The sequence below is a fragment of the Capricornis sumatraensis genome, chromosome 1, assembly GCF_032405125.1.
Source record: "Capricornis sumatraensis isolate serow.1 chromosome 1, serow.2, whole genome shotgun sequence".
NCBI classification, from domain to species: Eukaryota; Metazoa; Chordata; class Mammalia; order Artiodactyla; family Bovidae; genus Capricornis; species Capricornis sumatraensis.
The window spans coordinates 149,757,600-149,775,484 of NC_091069.1; the positions used below are offsets into that span (position 1 = coordinate 149,757,600).

Genomic DNA, 17,885 nt, shown 5'->3' on the forward strand with positions numbered 1-17,885 from the left:
AAGATGATATGCACCAGAAACTAAAGTTAAAAGAAAGTCTCAAACCTACTGCAATTCACAAGCTTGAATGTTTCATATTTCCAAGTCTATTTGATAAGTTTAACCTGATTTGATAAATAGTTCAGCTGGCCTAAACAAATACCGAATGCTATGGAGAACATGTTTAGAATACTCCAGTCAGAAAGGAACACTAGACCAGCAGTTTTCAAATGTTTTTCTCTGTTATTACAAAGTAAGAAATATATTTTACACTGTGACTCAATATGGTTTTAAATATATATTCCTGACCCACAAAAGGGTCCCCACCTGCTCAACAAAAAAAAACACTGTACCATGCATCCACAGGTGACAATGTTGAATTCTAAAATCAAAGAAAGACCTTGTGCTCATTGTTGCCCCCAAATTAGAAAATGTGCTTCCAGTTTATTTCTACAGTGCTTAAAAGTGAAGCCTATTCTACACCAAAATACTTGAAATGGGACAAGATATTTTAAAATAACACTAAAATCGGGAAAATATTATCAACAAATCACCTAACACGTGACAGCAGAGGTTCTCAAATCGGGGTGGGGGACATTGGGGCAATTCTACCTTCCACTTGGCAGAGCATAGGGATGGGCGGGAGAGATGCCCTGGAGGCGGGCGTGGCAGCCCACCCACCTGACTGAGCTGCTAACCAATAACAAGAGACAGGTCACCACCGGAGGGGGACGGTGCTACCAGCATCCAGTGGGTAGAGGCCAAAGATGCTGGCTCAAGTATCTTACAAGGCACAGAACAGCCCCCAAGGAGAAAGGGTGATGGACCCAAAGTGTCAAACAGTGTCAAGGCTGAGATGGGCTGACTCGGAGAAAAGGCTAGGTCTTCTTCCAACAGAAAGATCTTCCAACAGAAGATCTGAGTTAGTTCCTTTTCTTCCGGCTAAAGGTACAACCCAGGGAATAGCTTTCCCCACAAGGTCAAAGAAATAAACAGAAAGCTTATTTTTCTTTAAGCCAAAGTGGCGGGAGGGGAGGGGGAGAGGTTCTTCTTATTACTCTACAGCCCTCAAGTATTTTTCTTGGTCAGGGCCCCTCACTTAACACGAGTGTTTGAAAAAGGACGGTAATAGGGTCAGGAAGTAAGAGTCTCCAGATTTTCTGCTTAGCTTTGTAACTGGAAAGAATAATAATCTGTGACCAGGCTAACACCACCTACTATTACTCACTTTCACAAGGTAGAACTGACAGACAGTGTAACCACTACTGGAAAAATAATTTTCAAAATGGGTATCGTAGGACCAATCCATACACTCACTCTCATCAGTAACTCCACGTGGCCAGCTCTTTCTCCCTCTCCAACTCCATCATCACCACCGTGCTTGTCAGCTACTTCTCCTTCTCCCCTAAATGGTCTCTACCAGACTACAGTGGGCCATAAAGGGTAGAAAGCCTCTTCATGCAACTTTTGAATCTTAATTTTATTTCAGTAGAGAGAAAACACTGGAATTTGATCTCACTGCCCCTTCAGCTGCAGATTTATCTAGGGGATTATTCAGAGAACATGTGTTCACTTCCTCCGAATACTGTCAGGTCAGATGTGGTAAGCCAGATACAAATTTTGATACTGCTCCAGGAAAATAGCTGAGTAATTTTTTCTTTTTTTTACTACATATCTCAAGAGAAAACACAAGGAATATTAATTTAAATAGCAGTGAATTAATACAACAAAGAACACATGCTTATTTTAGGCTGCTTTCTAAACTTCAAGTGTGTTTTTTAGATAAACATGTGCTCATGATGCTGATTTTATATAACCCTCCAGCTAACCCCATATTGTAGTCACATTACTATTAAAAATAATAGAAATTATCTTATTTAATTTTATTAACATGAACACGAAATGACTTCTAAAAACACTTTCTTTAACAAGAACAAACACAAATGTAGGAAACTTGCATAAATATGCCAAAAACTTTCATTACAATCATCATAAACTAGGAGAGGCTTTTATTTTTCCAGTGGACTTTCAGGGGTTTTTGTCACAGTGCACGGGTGAGTCTGACTGTATACTTCCTCTAAATAAGAGTCACTTCTGTCACATCTTGTAACACATCTGTGAGAGCTTGTAAGAAACGGAGAAGAGAGGCATCCCGAAAAATGACTTGCAAGTATTAATCAGGATATCCTATTTCATTATTTCATTTGACATCGATGAAGATTTTTAATGCATTATTTAGCACTAAGAATTTTCAGACTACAAAGTACTATACAAATCCTATTACTCTAAGATTTTTAAAGCTGCATCACGACAATCTCAGAAAGATACTTAAAGGCCCTACTTGAATTTCACTCATTTTTTTGAAAAAATATTGCAATAAGATGGACATGTGCCAAGAGCTGCAAGAGGGTTACGGTGGCAATTTTAAGGAAAAGAAACAGCTTGCACCTCAATCTTCTTTAAGCCCAAACTCCTGCCTGCCTGTAGTAATAATTTACAAAACTGAATCACATGAAGGAAAGTGAGATGTTAAAATCCTCTTCAATCCCCACCAAGCACACACTCTACACAGAACATAATGGTTAAGCAAATGGGCCCTGGGGTCACATGATGAATGTAAATGCTCTACCACTCACTGTGATCTTGCGAAGGTTGTTTACTGCTGCTAAAGTCAGGTTTTTTTTCAAATAGGTATACTACTATCTCAAACCACACAGGGTAAGAATTAAATGAGATACTGTATGAAAACACCTACTATCAGGCTTCCCTAGTGGCTCAGTGGTAGAGAGTCTGCCTGCCAGTGCAGGAGATGCATGTTAGATCCCTGGCCCAGGAAGATCCCACATGTCACAGAACAGCTAAGCCCATGGGTCACAACTCCTGAGCCTGAACTCTAGAGCCCGGGAGCCACAACAACTGAGGCAGCGTGCTGCAACTACTGAAGCCCGCGTACCCCAGAGACCGAGCTTTGCAACAAGAGAAGCCTCCGCAATGAAAAGCCCAGGCGCTGCAACCACAGAGCAGCCCCGCTCGCAGCAACTGCAGGACAGCCCACAGAGAACAACCACCCAGCACGGACCAAAAATAAATACATACATAAATAAATAAAAAGATAAAACAAAGCAAAAAACCCTCCCTCCTGCTGCTGCTATCGCTTCAGTCACATCCAACTCTGTGCGACCCCATAGATGGCAGCCCACCAGGCTCCGCCGTCCCTGGGATTCTCCAGGCAAGAACACTGGAGCGGGTTGCCATTTCCTTCTCCAATGCATGAAAGTGAAAAGTGAAATGAAGTCGCTCAATCGTGTCCGACTCTTCGGTGACCCCATGGACTGCAGCCTACCAGGCTCCTCCATCCATGGGATTTTCCAGGCAGGAGTACTGGAGTGGGGTGCCATTGCCTTCTCCGACCCTCCCTACTATCAAGGGCCTAATCCACAATAATGTACTCAATAAATGTCTGAGGGTATTATTACAGTCATAAAGTCCAGAAAGGCTTTTGCTTATCATATGTAGATCCGGTGCGTTTGGCACAGCCTCGCTAAGCCATCAGAACAATGGCTCATTACTTTAGAAGATTTACAGCAGCTTTAAAGCTTTGAGTAGTGTCCTGTGAAAAGTATAAATCATGAGAAAGTAACTCTCACTAATCTTCTCCCGGATGACCTCTACTTCACTTCAGTGACTCATGAAAATACAACCTAGACTTTGTTTTTGCTATTACTGTAGACCCCTCCCATCTGTGAAAAGTCAAAAACTTTTAATGTCTCACTTCTTTGGTTAGCCTCCTGACCCTTCGGCTCTCTTACACCCACTGCTCGCTTTCTGTGAACTTCTCTCTTTTCTCCCCATCTGTTATGTTGCCCTTAGCTTCACTTCTTTCCCCACCCAGCCTGGATCTCACATCCAGTGTGTGAACTACACTCTTCCTGGTACCTTCACTTCCTGGCCACTATGCCTTCCTGAGGATCTATCTGCCTGAGAAACCCTTCACCTGGAATCAAATGATCTCTCTGCCCAGGAGCCAAGCACGGCTGGAAAAAAAAAAAAAAAAATCACAGTCAAAGGAACAGCTGTCATAACAATAATGGATCCTGATCTCAGATGGGCACTGAAAGTCACCAGTATTTTTACTCAGTGTTTCTCAAAATTTCATCAACATTAGAACATTAGGTTCTCACGCCCCCATCTCTCTGTTTCAATAGATTATAATAAATATGGCAGAAAAATCATCTGAAACTTGGAAAGAGGCTAAAAAAAAAGGTGAGCAGCAGAAACTTTAAATGCCATAGAGACCAAAAGCTGCCCCAAAATTACAGAGCAAAGTATTTAACTGGACTTGTAATTTATCATCAACTAAAGGTCCTAGTCTTCATCTGCATAAACTTGCAGATTTTTAAAAATTAATTTATTTTTTAATTGAAGGACAATTGCTTTATATATTGTGTTGGTTTCTACCAAACATCAACATGAATCAGCCGTAGGGTTTACCTATGTTCCTCCTCTCTCATTTGAATATCCCTCCCACTTCCCTCCCCACCCCACCCCTCTAGGTTGTTACGGAGTCCCAGTTTGAGTTCCCTGAGTCATACAGCAAATTCCCACTGATTATCTATTTTACATACGGCAATGTATGTTTCCATGTTACTGTCTCTGTACATCCTACCCTCTCCTTCCTTCCCTCAAGCTGTGTCCATAAGTCTGTGTCTCCACGGCTGCTCTGCAAATAGGTTCAACAGTACCATCTTTCTAGATTCTATATCTAAATGTGCTAGTATATGATATTTGTTTTCCTCTTTCTGACTCACTTCACTGTGTATAATTACAAATCCATCTACCTCATTAGGACTGACTCAAATGGGTTCCTTTTCATGGCTGAGTAATATTCCATTGTATATACGTACCACAGCATCTTTATCTGTTCATCTGTTGATGGACACCTAGGTTGCTTCCATGTCCTAGCTATTGTAAATAGTGCTGCAATGAACATTGGAGTACATGTGTCTTTTTCAGTTTTGGGTTTTCTCAGGGCATATGCCTAGCAGTGGGACTGCCGGGTCATATGCTAGTTTTATTCCTATAAACTTGGAGATTTTTGTCCTGTGGAGATGCATATAATCTTTGGACAGTTGAAAAAAAATCCTAATATTACAGTTTAAAGCCCTAAAAGCCCACTTTCAGTCATCTAATCTAGCAATCACAGCCTAAGACTGCCTATCTAAACACCTAGTCTCTCAAATACTCTACACGTTTTAACCTCTTACTGATTCCTTCATTAATTAATGAGTTGAATAAAATCTTTGATGTGTTAATTTTACATTTGCATGACAGGTATAATTTTGCTATAGTGGTGCCTAGGAAGGATCCACGCTTTTAATAAATTTCATAATTATAACAATGAGAGCAACAACAAAAACACACAATCTTTCTCCACCCAGTGTTCCCCAATATCTACCACTTTTTCCCCCTTTTTTTTCCTTACAGAGAGAGCTTTTTCAGTTTTCCACGTTTGATGTCTTATTTCTTTGCCTCCTGTACGCCATCCCATCTAGGCTCAAAATATGATAATTCAGCTTCCAGACAGTTGTGGGTTGGATTGTGCTCCCTCTAGACCCCATTACCCCAACAACAAAATTATATGTTCCTAAATCCTGGAACCTATGAATGTCACCTTATTTGGAAACAGGTCTTAGCGGATGTAATCAATTTAAAATGAGGTCATACTGGATTAGGACAAATCCTAATCCAGTGTCTGGTGTCCTTATAAAAAGAGGGAAATTTGGACAGGGATACAGACATAGGGGAAATACCACATAACTTCAGAGGCACAGACTGGAATGATGCAAAGGGATTCCAAAGACTGCAACTCCCAGAAGCTAGAAGAAGGAAGGGCCCTCACCTAGAGCCTTCAGAGACAGCACATGGCGCAGCCAATACCTGACATGCAGAAGTTCAGCCTGCACAACTGTAAGACAATAAATTTCTGTTGCTTGAACCCATCTAAATTTGCGGTGATCTGTTATGGCAGCACCAGGAAGCACAGACCTACCTTCCCAATAGGACTATTCACTAAAGCGGTCAGTTTGCAAGCTGCCAAGTCAACAGATATTTTACCATCCTTATCATCTGTGACCTTTCCACTGCATCTGGTATTGCTGGCCTTTCCTTCCCTCCCACCTTCCTTCCTTCCTTATCAGCCCTCCCTCCTTCTTAGAACTCTCCTTCCCCAACTTAGTTCTTCTTTTAACTCTCTAATTGCCACTTCTCCAGCATCTGAGCTGACATCTTTTGACTACAGATAACTGATGCTGCGGTTCTCCAGAGCTCTTTCCTCTCTCTCTGTATGCTGCCAGGGCCATCTCTCCACCCTGACTTCAGTTACCACTAGGTGGAGAATGCTCCTAAATTTCCAACCTTCCTCCTAATTCTCAAATCTGTCCTCTACTTCTACTAAGCATCTCCACTCAGAAATTCCATAGTATTCAAACTCATGTACCAAGCATTCAATGAGCATCTTCCAAGTGCCAAGTACTGCACCAGGTGTTAGAACAAGAGAAATGAAAAGGCCCTTGTCCTTACAGAATTTACAAAATAGTAAGACAGACATAGTACTGATAAATAATTTCCGGGATGCTGAGTACTGCAGGGAAGTAATGGATGTGATACGGTGTGTACATGGGCATGCATAGGATAAATAGCGATTAACTAGACAATTACTTGTGGATGAGGGAGGTGCTGGAAGCAGAAAGAAGACAATTCCAGAAGGAAAAAAAACAAAAAAACAAAACCCAGCATTTTTAACTGACCTTTGCTCTCTCAGATTTAACTGGTCATTAAGTTTTATACTTTGTTTCCTTAGTATCTCTAAATTTAGTCCCTCTGAACAAGCGCAGGCCCTTGCAAGAGTTCTCTAACAGGTTCCCTCCACTTCCTTTCGTTCCTCTCCAATCCACGGCCCACACTCCTGCCAGTGTTTCTTAGACAGGGTCATGCAGGTCCCTCATGTAAAAAACCTTCAACTGTTCTCCGCTGATGATACAATAAATCTCAAACTCTTCAGCAAGAATACAAAGTCCATTATAATTTGTCCCCTGACTCCTTTTCCCATCTCATCTCTCAACTTTTCACACAAACTCTCTGCCCCCACCCTACTCTGGAACGATGGGCCCCCAGGTAACTCCCCCATACTCCACCCACTCTCTGCTCTGCCCTTCTCAGCTCTGCCAACAATAATGTCCTTACTCCTCAGAGCCACCTGGCAAATACCCACTCAGTGTTCTCTCCGGAAACCTTTCTGAAAGTCCAGGTCTTTCTCTCCATTTCCATCACTAAAATCTCTTTATTGAATATGCTTAATTATGCATATTTATGTCAGTTTGCCACACCAGCTGTAGAACTCTGCTATGTAGAGTTCTATGTAGGCAATGTATTCTGTTCGCCTGGGTAGCCACAGACATAGAAACAAGGCGTACTGGGTTCTTAACATATGCTGCCGAATTTAGAAAATAATGAACTCAAAACAAACCAAGGGTAGGCACAATGGTAGACAAGTGATACAATAGAAAGTACTCAGGCCTGGGAATCAGACAGACTTTTCAATGTAAATTCTAGCTATGCCAACTTCTGAGGTGATCCTAGCACTTAAGCTCTACATTCTCAACTATACATTGGAATAATACCACCCATCTCCCAAGGTAATTGTGAGGGCTTGGTAAGAACTTATGTAAAATGCAGTGGATTCTATAAATGTGAACAACCTCTCTGAAGATGATGGCTACGTATCTAGTACCCTCCCTTCCTGCTGGGAACTACTCTGTAGTTTGCAACAGTTTTCATATGACCTCATGCCCCCTGGTTAGCTAACTAGTCCAAGGGTGGGAACTGACTCACACTGGGCCCATTTGAGGCCAACTTACCCTGCCCTCCCATTTCCTGCCCTTGTATGTCAGGGAAACCCCAGAATCTCTCTAGTGTTGAGGCCATAAGCCTTGAGGATTGCCAGCAGCCATGATCTGCTGCATACAAAGAAAGCCAGACTGTAACAAGACAGAGTCCTTGGTGTCTGAGGTCTGGCTGCATCCCTGCTTTTACAGGAGCTTAGTCTGGCTTAGTCCTTAAGAAGATTCCGCAAACTACCTCAAAATGCTCCCCAAAATTACCTTCTACTTTAAGCATGTGTAATTTTCAGTTCCCTATAACCTTCCTAACTAAAACACTCTTCCTCCACCCGTGCAACAGAATGTCTCACATCCAGACCTATGAAGTTAGCATCTAGGATAAAAAGAGCAACCAGAAATAGGTCATGCTTGGAAGAGAGAGAGAAACCATGAACCTGAAGATGATCTGAGGGTGGAGATCAAAGAAAGTTGAAGTCTATCAACAGGTAGGAAGTTGGAGAAAGGGGAGGCCAAAAGTGAGGGGACAAAACCTGTATTAAGGTCTCGGTGGGCTGGAGGCCAAGTAAGGACATTTCACATGAACAATCACACCCTGCTGTCACATTTCTTCACTACACAGCCTGACCCCTTCACTAAGCTAGGGGTGGAACTTTCCTATACAGTAAGTGTAGGGAAAATGGGAAGAAGGACCAGAAGGATGGAGAAGCACTGGATCTCAATAGAAAGCCAACGCTTGAAAATGGAAATCTTAACTGTAGAGTAGGAAAGGAGAAATGAAATTTTCATTCACACGTTGTTTCACTCATTGAACCAAAATTTAGCAACTACCTAGATTTGGTCACAGCCTCATGCATTCTACAGAGGTGAGTTATACATTTAAAAAAAAACACAGAGAGTGACATGCCTAGTATTAATATTTAAATCCATATATGTCTGACTCCAACATCTCTATACTTTCAAACTCCATCCAAGTTAAAAAATAATGAAGACAAAGAAAGCTCTCGGGTTTAAAAGAAAAGAAATCTCACAGTTGAAAACACACTTTCAGATGAGCAGAAGCTAGACTGCAAGGAAATCATCATTTAACAAATATCTTATGTGTGCTAGACACTAAAAAATGTACAGCACAAATGTAGTCTACTTGTTAGTTGGTCACTGAGAGAAAGGAGAAATATAGGCTGTGGACAAAGCAACCAGTTGAAAGAAAAGATGTATATATAAGCCAGTGGCATCTTGACTGTGTTTCCAGATACAAGGTTAAGAAGCACCGTGGAAGTTTAAATTATACTAAAAGCATAACTTATATTCCCCAATGAAGCAGGGTTCTGGACAAGGTGGAAGAGATGATTTGAGAAAGAAGAAAAGGCGAGGCAGGAGGTAGTTTTACTTGCAGGGATGAAGAGCAGGACAAGGGTTTAGGACAAGGCAGGTCAGTCATGATGCTGTGGCTGAGCAGAAATCCCACGGGAGGTTCAAACCAACGGTCCCTATCTGAGGCAGATCTAGTCACAAAGGTCACATGCCTTTCTCCAGCAGCCCTGAGCTATTCAGAACAAGAGAAAGCGGTGGGGACTGGCATGTGGGCCAGGTTTAGGCTCTATCAAGGACATAGGGAAAAGCATCAATGGGATGATGAACCTGGGCTGAGACAAGTGACCCAGAAATGGGCAAAGGGACTGGGCAGAAGCAGAGGTAGCTAAGGGTGATGTCACTGCTAATATCACCATAGGTATACACGCTTCAGTCTGCCCTGCAATGGAAGTCCTCCACAGTCTTGTCCCCACTGACCTTTCCAGCCTGTTTCGCATTACTTTCCTCTGACACCAGATTAGTGAAGCCACCTCAATGTTCTCCAGGAGTTTCAGTCAGCAAAGAAAAAGGAGGCAGGGAATAACTAGAACCAAAACTAGGGAGTTTTATAAAGCTGGAGGTGACTATTCAAATCAAAATCTGAATGAGAGGGCAAAGGAGTGCACCTCACTGGCTTTCATTGATTTTGGCTTAGCACAGCTCTTAGAGACCACTTATTTGACAGGGCAACACAGCAGTGTTCTCTAAATAGCAGCCATGGCTTTGTTCAGAGTTCCAGCTGAGCGGGGACTCCTCTCATTATGAAAGCAAGAGTCTAGCTCCTGGGAAGATGGTGGCGGGGAGAACACTGGGCAGAATGTCAGGCCCTGTGCAAGCAGGTTAAGGTTCAAGAAAGGGCTCTATTTCCATGGAACTGAGAAGCCCAGGCTCTGAGGGAATCAGACAAAGGACAAGTGTGAAGGGCATGCAAGTGCCCAGGACTAATGAATAACATGCTTGGGGCAGCAAATTCACTGCAGAAATGAGTTCTGAATTCTTTTTTTTTTTTTTTTGTCCCGGCTGAGTGGTTTGTGGAATTTTAGTTCCCTGACCAGGGCCTGAACCCAGGCCCTTGGCAGTGAAAGTGCCATGTCCTAACCACTGGACCATCAGGGAGTTCCCCTAAATTCACATTTTTGAATGATGGGCATCATGGTAAGTATTAGAAATTAGAAAATGAATAAAACTCTGCCAGATATAAGTATTCAATATACATTGTGATTAATGACTGAACAGAAAAAACTAGAAATTACCATCTGGAGATGAGTGGATGTGGTGACAAGAGGATGCTTCTCAGACAGGATGAGACCAAGGAAGGTTTGAAGGATGCTAAGAGGTTACTGCTTCCCGGGGGACTTAAGGGTTAAGAATCTGCCTGCCAAGCAGGAGACACGGGTTCAATCCCTGGGTCGGGAAGATCCCCTGGAGAAGGAAATGGCAACCCACTCCAGTATTCTTGCCTGGGAAATCTCATAGACAGAGGAGTCTGGCAGGCTACAGTCCATGGGATCACAAGGAGTTGGACATGGCTCAGCAACTAAATAACAAGGAGGTGACCAAGCAGATAAAGACAGGGGCTCTTTCTCTTCAAGTAGAGAAAATGATACATGTAAAGAGATCAGTATAGAGAACAAGGTAAAACAGGATCAAAATACATATAAGAGGAATAAAAATCTCAGTTTTACACAGAACTACATATATATAAAGGGTGAGGGATGCTGACATGAGATAAAGTCAGAGAAGGAAGGGAGGGGCCAGATTCTGAAAAATATATATAAAACGCAAAGGACTCCTCTCGCTATAAAAGCACAGGAGTCTAGATACTGGGAAGATGGTAGATTTTATCTTGCAGGTGGTAAAGGGGCTGCTGGACACACTATGGAAGTATTAACAGAGCTCCAAGAGGGCAGTGCCCCAGTGCACAGAACCACAGCCCTCAGAAAAGAACCAACAAATATTTGCCCAAATATGGGGCAAGAGTGTAGGGTATGGGGCTTGCGGAGGAAGCAGTGGGCAGGGCCAGAGGCTGAGGCATGTTACTTACTGCAGCAGGGCTGGCTTTGACACTCACAAGTTTCCTGACTCCTTGCTGTTCTGATGCTGCGATCTTTACTCCTTAAATGCCACTCATCCCTGTGAACTAGGAATCTACTGGCCCTAAGAGCTGATCTGCTTAAAACCATTTTATCAGCAAGGTTTCTCCTACTTCCCTGGGCACTGTGAGCTTACCCTCCTTTTCAAACTCACAGCACCGTGCAACTTTTCCTGGCTATTTACACACACGCTCCAACTTGAAGATGATTATTGCCCCAACTAGACTGCAGGATCCCTGAAGACAATGACAATATTTGACTCGTTCATAACTATCTTGGGGCTGTGTTAACAAACGTGCACACACCCTGGGAGTTTATAGTTGGAACTCTCTCATGCTGAGAGTTTTTATGAGAGGATGATAATGAGTATGAGCATTTTCTCTTTGATCCCAAGCGATTAAGTTCTGACTGCAAACTCTGAGAAACTGTACTCCACAGAAGCAAGGAACGCTGAGCCTCCTCTCCTCAGAAAGCAGTTGAGGCATTGTGCATCTTGGGGTCTTTCCAGTAACTCAAGCAGCTAGCCAAAGATCTTCTTCCAACTGCATACCTTCAGAGTGCAGGTGGATCTAGCAGGTGATGTTTTAGCAGCCTTTTAAGATCATTCCATTATCCGTCTGCTTCAGTGGACACTGGCATTCATTAAATTCTAGTTTATGTGAATATCTGTATTTTTTTTGTACTTATAGAGTATACTGATTTAATCCACATAAGGACCTGGAAAATTAGCATTATGTGGGTTTCTAAACTAACAGTTTGAACTGGCATACTTTCTTAAAGATCCTAATCAAATGGATTAAAGAAAATAATGCAATAGCAGTTTTGAACAATATAGTAATTACTTCATAAAGAATAAATGTCCTGTGAAAAAATTTTTAATTTCAAAATATTTGTCTTGCCATATTTTCAAAGCGGCCTTCTGTGTACTAAATCAGCCTGTATTAATTTTAACATGATACGTCTGCAGAAAATAACACCACACTACTAAGATCACAACCACATAAGATTATGTACGTGTGTGAATATGGACTAGAAAGGAAGATGAAGTGAAGTGAAAGTCGCTGTCATGTCCGACTCTTTGAGACCCCATGGACTATACAGTTCATGGAATTCTCCAGGCCAGAATACTGGGAAAGGAGCATACTCCAAGGAAAGGAGTGGGTAGCCTTTCCCTTCTCCAGGGAATCTTCCCAACCCAGGGATCAACCCCAGGTCTCCTGCAACGCGGGTGAATTCTTTACCAGCTAAGCCACAAGGGAAGCCCAACAAAAATTATAAATCGATAGATTAGGGGTAGGACTGTAATTATTCGTTAAGTTTTTGGTTTTGAGTAATTGTTATATAATTGTTATCTGTATGATATTTTTAAAATAAATAAAGTGCTAAGGCCATAAGGTTCCTATAGAACAAACTGAATCCATGAGCCACACACGAAAAACTGCCAAGTGGTCTCACTTCCTACATCAACAATCACATTCAGCAAGTATCACTCCCGCTACAAAGCTTTTCCTGATCTATGTTTCATGTCGTCAGCCTACATCCTTCCAACTAGTCAAGATGTGGAAGTGAAAACCATCTATTTGCATGCATTTAATTAATACCTAGTATTACCACCTGAACTTTCATACCCTAGGTTTATTTTGTAAAGTACAGTCTTATATTTAAAGTCTAACTCTATGTAAATTAAGACCTTCCTTATCATACTATAATCTGATGCTTTCTTTTTGGAAATTCATTCATTCATTATCTTTTAAATTCTAGTACTGATGCTTTAACTCATACACATTTCGTTGGTCTTTTAGAATGAAACTTAGATGTTCAAACAGAACTATTCATTATTTCCAGAACAAAGTAAAGTTTCCTCTCTGTTGATAACACTGGGAAATTTACCTAAAAATCATTAACCTGTAATTTTACAATTAATTTTTAATTTACAAGCTTTTAAAATATGGATTTTAAATTTGATCAGTAACACATATGGAATATGTGATTTCTAACCTCCACTATGCAAAATTAATCAGAAATATAGCAGAAAAAGCATGCTTTGATTCTTGCCTCTGCAAAAAACTACATAAAAGAGCCCTAGTGTTAGTTGCTCAGTCTTGTCTGACTCTTTACGACCCCATGGACTGTAGACCCCCAGACTCCTCTGTTCATGGGAGTTTTCAAGGCTAGAATACAGGAGTGGGTTGCCATGACCTCCTCCAAGGGATCTTCCAGAGCCAGGTATCAAACTTGTGTCTCCTGCATTTCAGGCAGATTCTTTACTGTCTGAGCCACCAGGGAAGAACTTAAGAGCCCTAATGTTTCATCAAACCAAAAATAATTAATTAGGTTAATTCCAAATTAACCTAATGTCAACATTAGAAATAATTACAAATGATCTTTGCACTGGGACATGTTCTTCATTTCCGACAATTCACAAATACTGCTCAAAAACTATTTCCCTGCATCACTGGCAAATAAAGGCACTACCTGACAGACTGTAAATTTTTTTCACACATTAGTTCAAAAATCATTGTGAAACTGAATGATTCTTTTTAAAAAGGAATCTGATTTGACAGATTTATTAAATTAGCTAACAAAAATAATTACTTTCATGAATATTTTGTATTAATAGGCATAAAGAAGTCAGTCTCAATGGATTTTTAAAATTTATTCCCCTGATATTTTACCACATCCAAATAACATTCTAATCTACAGGCTTCCCTGGTGGCCCAGTGAATAAGATTCTGCCTGCCAATGCAGGGGTCATGGGTTCAATCCCTACCTGGTCTATTGAGCAACTAAGTGTGTGTGCCACAACTACTGAAGCCCGAGCCCCCTAGAGCCTGTGCTCCACAATAAGAGAAGCCCCCGCAATGAGAAGCCCATGCACCGCAACTACAGAAAGCTGCACAAAAGCAGTGAAGGCTCAGCGCAGCCAAAAGGAAAAAACTCTAACCCAGAAGGTGGGCAAACCCTCCATGACACAAATGAGGAAGCTGAGCTTCTGAGATGAGGCGACACAAATTCCTACGGTCATAAAGTAAACCAAAGACTTAAATTCATTCAGTAGACCCACAACTTCCTATTAAGTAAATGTATTACGGTAACAAATAGGCAATCAGCGTAAGTTCCACCAATTTAAGTTTTTTAGAGAGACATACATTTTACAGGTAAATAATGCTTTCAATAAAAACAAGAAAGACTTTGAAGGTGAACTTAATATCAAACTCAGAACTCAAGACACACAAATATAAGCCTTGCCTAAAACAGCATCATAGTCAAACAGATGTGAATAAACAGAATTTATAAATATATTAATGAAGTAAGATTAAATACATCTCTGTTGTGAAAGGTTGACAAGTTTTCAGACCAATGAAAAATTTTATTCTAGACCAAATGAAAAGAAAAAACATTTGGTCAGCTGAAAATCTGCTGAAGAATGGCATTAATGTGTGGCATTAAAATGAGGTATAAAAGATTAAAAGAAAAAAATCCTGAAATACATTTCTACCTCAAAACACATATTAAATGCATTTCTACCTAGGATGGCTAAGGAAAAAAAAAATCTGTATATCACAAAACACTTTCTCACAGCTTATTTTTATTGCAATTTGCAGAACATTGGAAAATGCATAAAGAAATTACTTACAACTCTACCATCAAAAGACAACTTTTATCATTTTATTATCTCCTTCCAATCTTATTATAAAGACTTCTGATAGAGTAAAAACTCCAGCTTGTAACTTAACATTATAATATAGTAGACATCCCCATTAGAAAAAATTCTATAAGCATCTTAAAGCGCTGTTTCTCATTTCAAAGTCAGACTTCCTTCCAAGTTATGTGAAGAATCCCAGTGGACCCTAAAGCACATCTGTTAAGACCAGTAACACGGACAGGACCAGAGACTGCATCCGGATCCGCTGAGTAAGAAATACAATTTTTTAAAAACTGGGGAATTCAAATGCCATACAATTTCTGGGTTTTCAGGTGATGTATACCTAAATGACCCTTACTTTATCAATTTAGTAAGCTCATGATTAACAATGATAGTCTTATAGCTGTTTGTACTTTACCCTTTGAGAGACTCCTATGTACTAGCATTTCATTTTCATCAAGCTAAGAAACAGGTATATACTCATATTACTGATGTAGAAAACTGAGGTACAAACAAATGAAGTGATTTTACAAAATTTACCCAGTCAACGTGGGAGAACTAGAAATCAGGTCTTTTAAATTATCAGGATCATTTCTATTTGTGTTAATCTATACTGATGTTTTTATATAACATGACACTGTGAAAGAGAACTAGATACTCTAGTTAAAATGCTTGGTAAAAACTAAAATTAAACTTTAAAAAAAAAGGTAATTTGCATGTTTAATTAGGCCAGGCTTGAGAAACTCTAAAAACAAGGCAATTGTCTCATTTGCAGAGGAGACATTTAATCAGTTATAAATTATTCAAAGATCTTTTTTAAAAACATGACATAAACACGTTCAGATTCTGAAATAAGCAAAAGTGGTCAGAGTATCCTGCTTATGTAGTTATATTTTGTATCAATATACCTTATTTTATGGGTGTCTCAGTTTCCTTATGTTTGAAATGGGATAACAATACTTAACTCAGATGGCTGTGGTGAGGATTAAATGAGTTAATAGATGTAAACCACTAAGGGTTGTCACAAAGTAAGACCCATTCAATCAGTGTTAGCTATATGTTAATATAATCCTGTTTTGCTTTTTCTTTCTACCAGGAGGAAAACAGAAGCATAGGTTTTAAAATTTCAATGAAGGAAAGAATTTCACTCTAATTTATTAAGTGCTGATGTTCAAGAATTCGATTAAGGAGATGATCTAACTGAAACCTGAATGCTGCCTCGAGCTGAAAGAGGTCAGTTTACCAAAAACATTGTTTCCATTTACATTATATTTCCACATGCCTGTCAAAGGTTTAGCATCTTCACAATGAGGTGCTTAAGACCATGATTGCATACTCTACTGAAAACTACATGAAAGCAACATTGAGCTGGACTTAAACGTGGAGATCAACCTAAAAACAAACAAAAAAACCTCTTCCAAGTATTAAGTAACAATCCAGTTCTTATCTCTCTCATTGTAATAAAATGGAAATTCAATGCAGAAATGTGTTCAATAACTTGATGTCGAATTGTTTTCAAAATTGCTGTTCAATGCCTGAAAAAAAGTACTAAAAAGGGGAAGAAATCAGCCCAGCATTCTCTTTCAACTATGATTATTAAGTAAATAGCTTTGTACGCTCTGGAATAGGTTCTCGAAGGATTGTAGTAGGAAAGAAGTTTTGTCACTTTCTGTAAGGGCTTGCCCATTTAATACGGATCGCTCCGTCTGGGCAATAGAGCACGCTGCCTTGGGTCCCAGACGCAGAGTCTGACCCAAACAATCTAACTAGATCACCATTCTGAATAGGCAGGGATTGCAAAGAGCATGTTCTAAATCCAAGACTCAAAGATAACCAGAATCAACTCTATTCGATTTTGAACTTGGCACTTTCACAAAAGATAATCGTCAACTCCCTTCAATGGATTTAAGATGCTATTCAATTACCTGGCCGTTTTACTCTGTTCATCCATCCACTTAGCTTAACATTAGACAGCGCATCTCCAAAACTTCTCCTTTTCCTCTCAAATTTTTCCCCAGAACAATCCAATGCCCAAAAGAGGTCTTCATAGCAAGGTCTCACTTCCCTCTTTTCAAAAAAAAATGAATGGGCTCCCCCAAAAGTAAAGCCGCGCCAACTTGGGGAAAAAGAGACAGCCAAGCTTTGCAATTCAACCCAGCGAGTGCGGGACCAGGTCTGGCCAGGCACCGAAGCGCACAACTACCCTGCGCGTCTGCAGATTCCGTAACGACCCAGACACCCTGCACCCCAGAGGCTCCCACTGCGCCCCACGGCCCCCGGGGCCCCGCGAGCAGCGCACTCCTCGGGAAGAACTCACCTTGCTGGGCTCCCGCGTCCTCGAGCAGCAGGAGCAGGATAAGTAAGAGGAGGAGGAACAGAGGCCTGGGGAAGGAGGTGGAGGAGGAGTTGGAGCGAAATGGGAGGGGGTAGGAGCGGGAGAGGGGGAGCGCGGCCCGGGCGGGGGCGGCGACCGCGGCCCGGACTAGGAAACGCTGAGGGCTGTGCCCGGCTCTCACCACCGCCCGGCTCGCCATCGCGGCGGCCGGCAGTCCGCCTGCATAGTGCGGCCGCCCCGGGGCCGCGGCACCGGGCGAGGAGGCAAAGGCAGCGGCGGGAGAGCAAGAGGCAGCGCGCGCTTCGCCCCACGCCGCCCGCACTCCACGAAACCTCCTTCTTCGTCCCTTCCCTCCGCTCCCCTCCCCGGGACCCCAGGCCGGAGCGCTAGGGAGAGGAGGGAAAGAAATGGGGTGCTCGAGCCGCGGAGGACAGCTGGGGCGACGCGCCTCCAGAGCCGCGTTCAGCAATCCGACCCCTGCCCACGGCGCTCGTCCTGGGCTCGGGCTGGCTGGCAGGCAGGCCGGCCGCCCGCTCCCTCGCGCTCCCTCTCGCGCGTGCTGGCCACGCCTTCACAGCCCGCCC

At 41.8% G+C, this 17,885-nt stretch overlaps 1 protein-coding gene and 1 non-coding gene across 2 annotated transcripts in view; both read right to left on the bottom strand.

Moving 5' to 3' along the window:
* DCBLD2 (discoidin, CUB and LCCL domain containing 2) overlaps window positions 1–17,500 on the bottom strand; it is an 82,618-nt gene extending 65,118 nt beyond the window's left edge. The window contains exon 1 of the mRNA XM_068973828.1: window positions 17,284–17,500. Coding sequence (XP_068829929.1) covers window positions 17,284–17,500 — 217 coding nt within the window. The remainder of the gene's footprint in view (window positions 1–17,283) is intronic.
* Window positions 10,271–10,343, bottom strand: TRNAE-UUC (transfer RNA glutamic acid (anticodon UUC)). Its single transcript has one exon. It is a non-coding gene; the product is annotated as a tRNA-Glu (tRNA).
* Window positions 17,501–17,885: the final 385 nt, after the last annotated feature.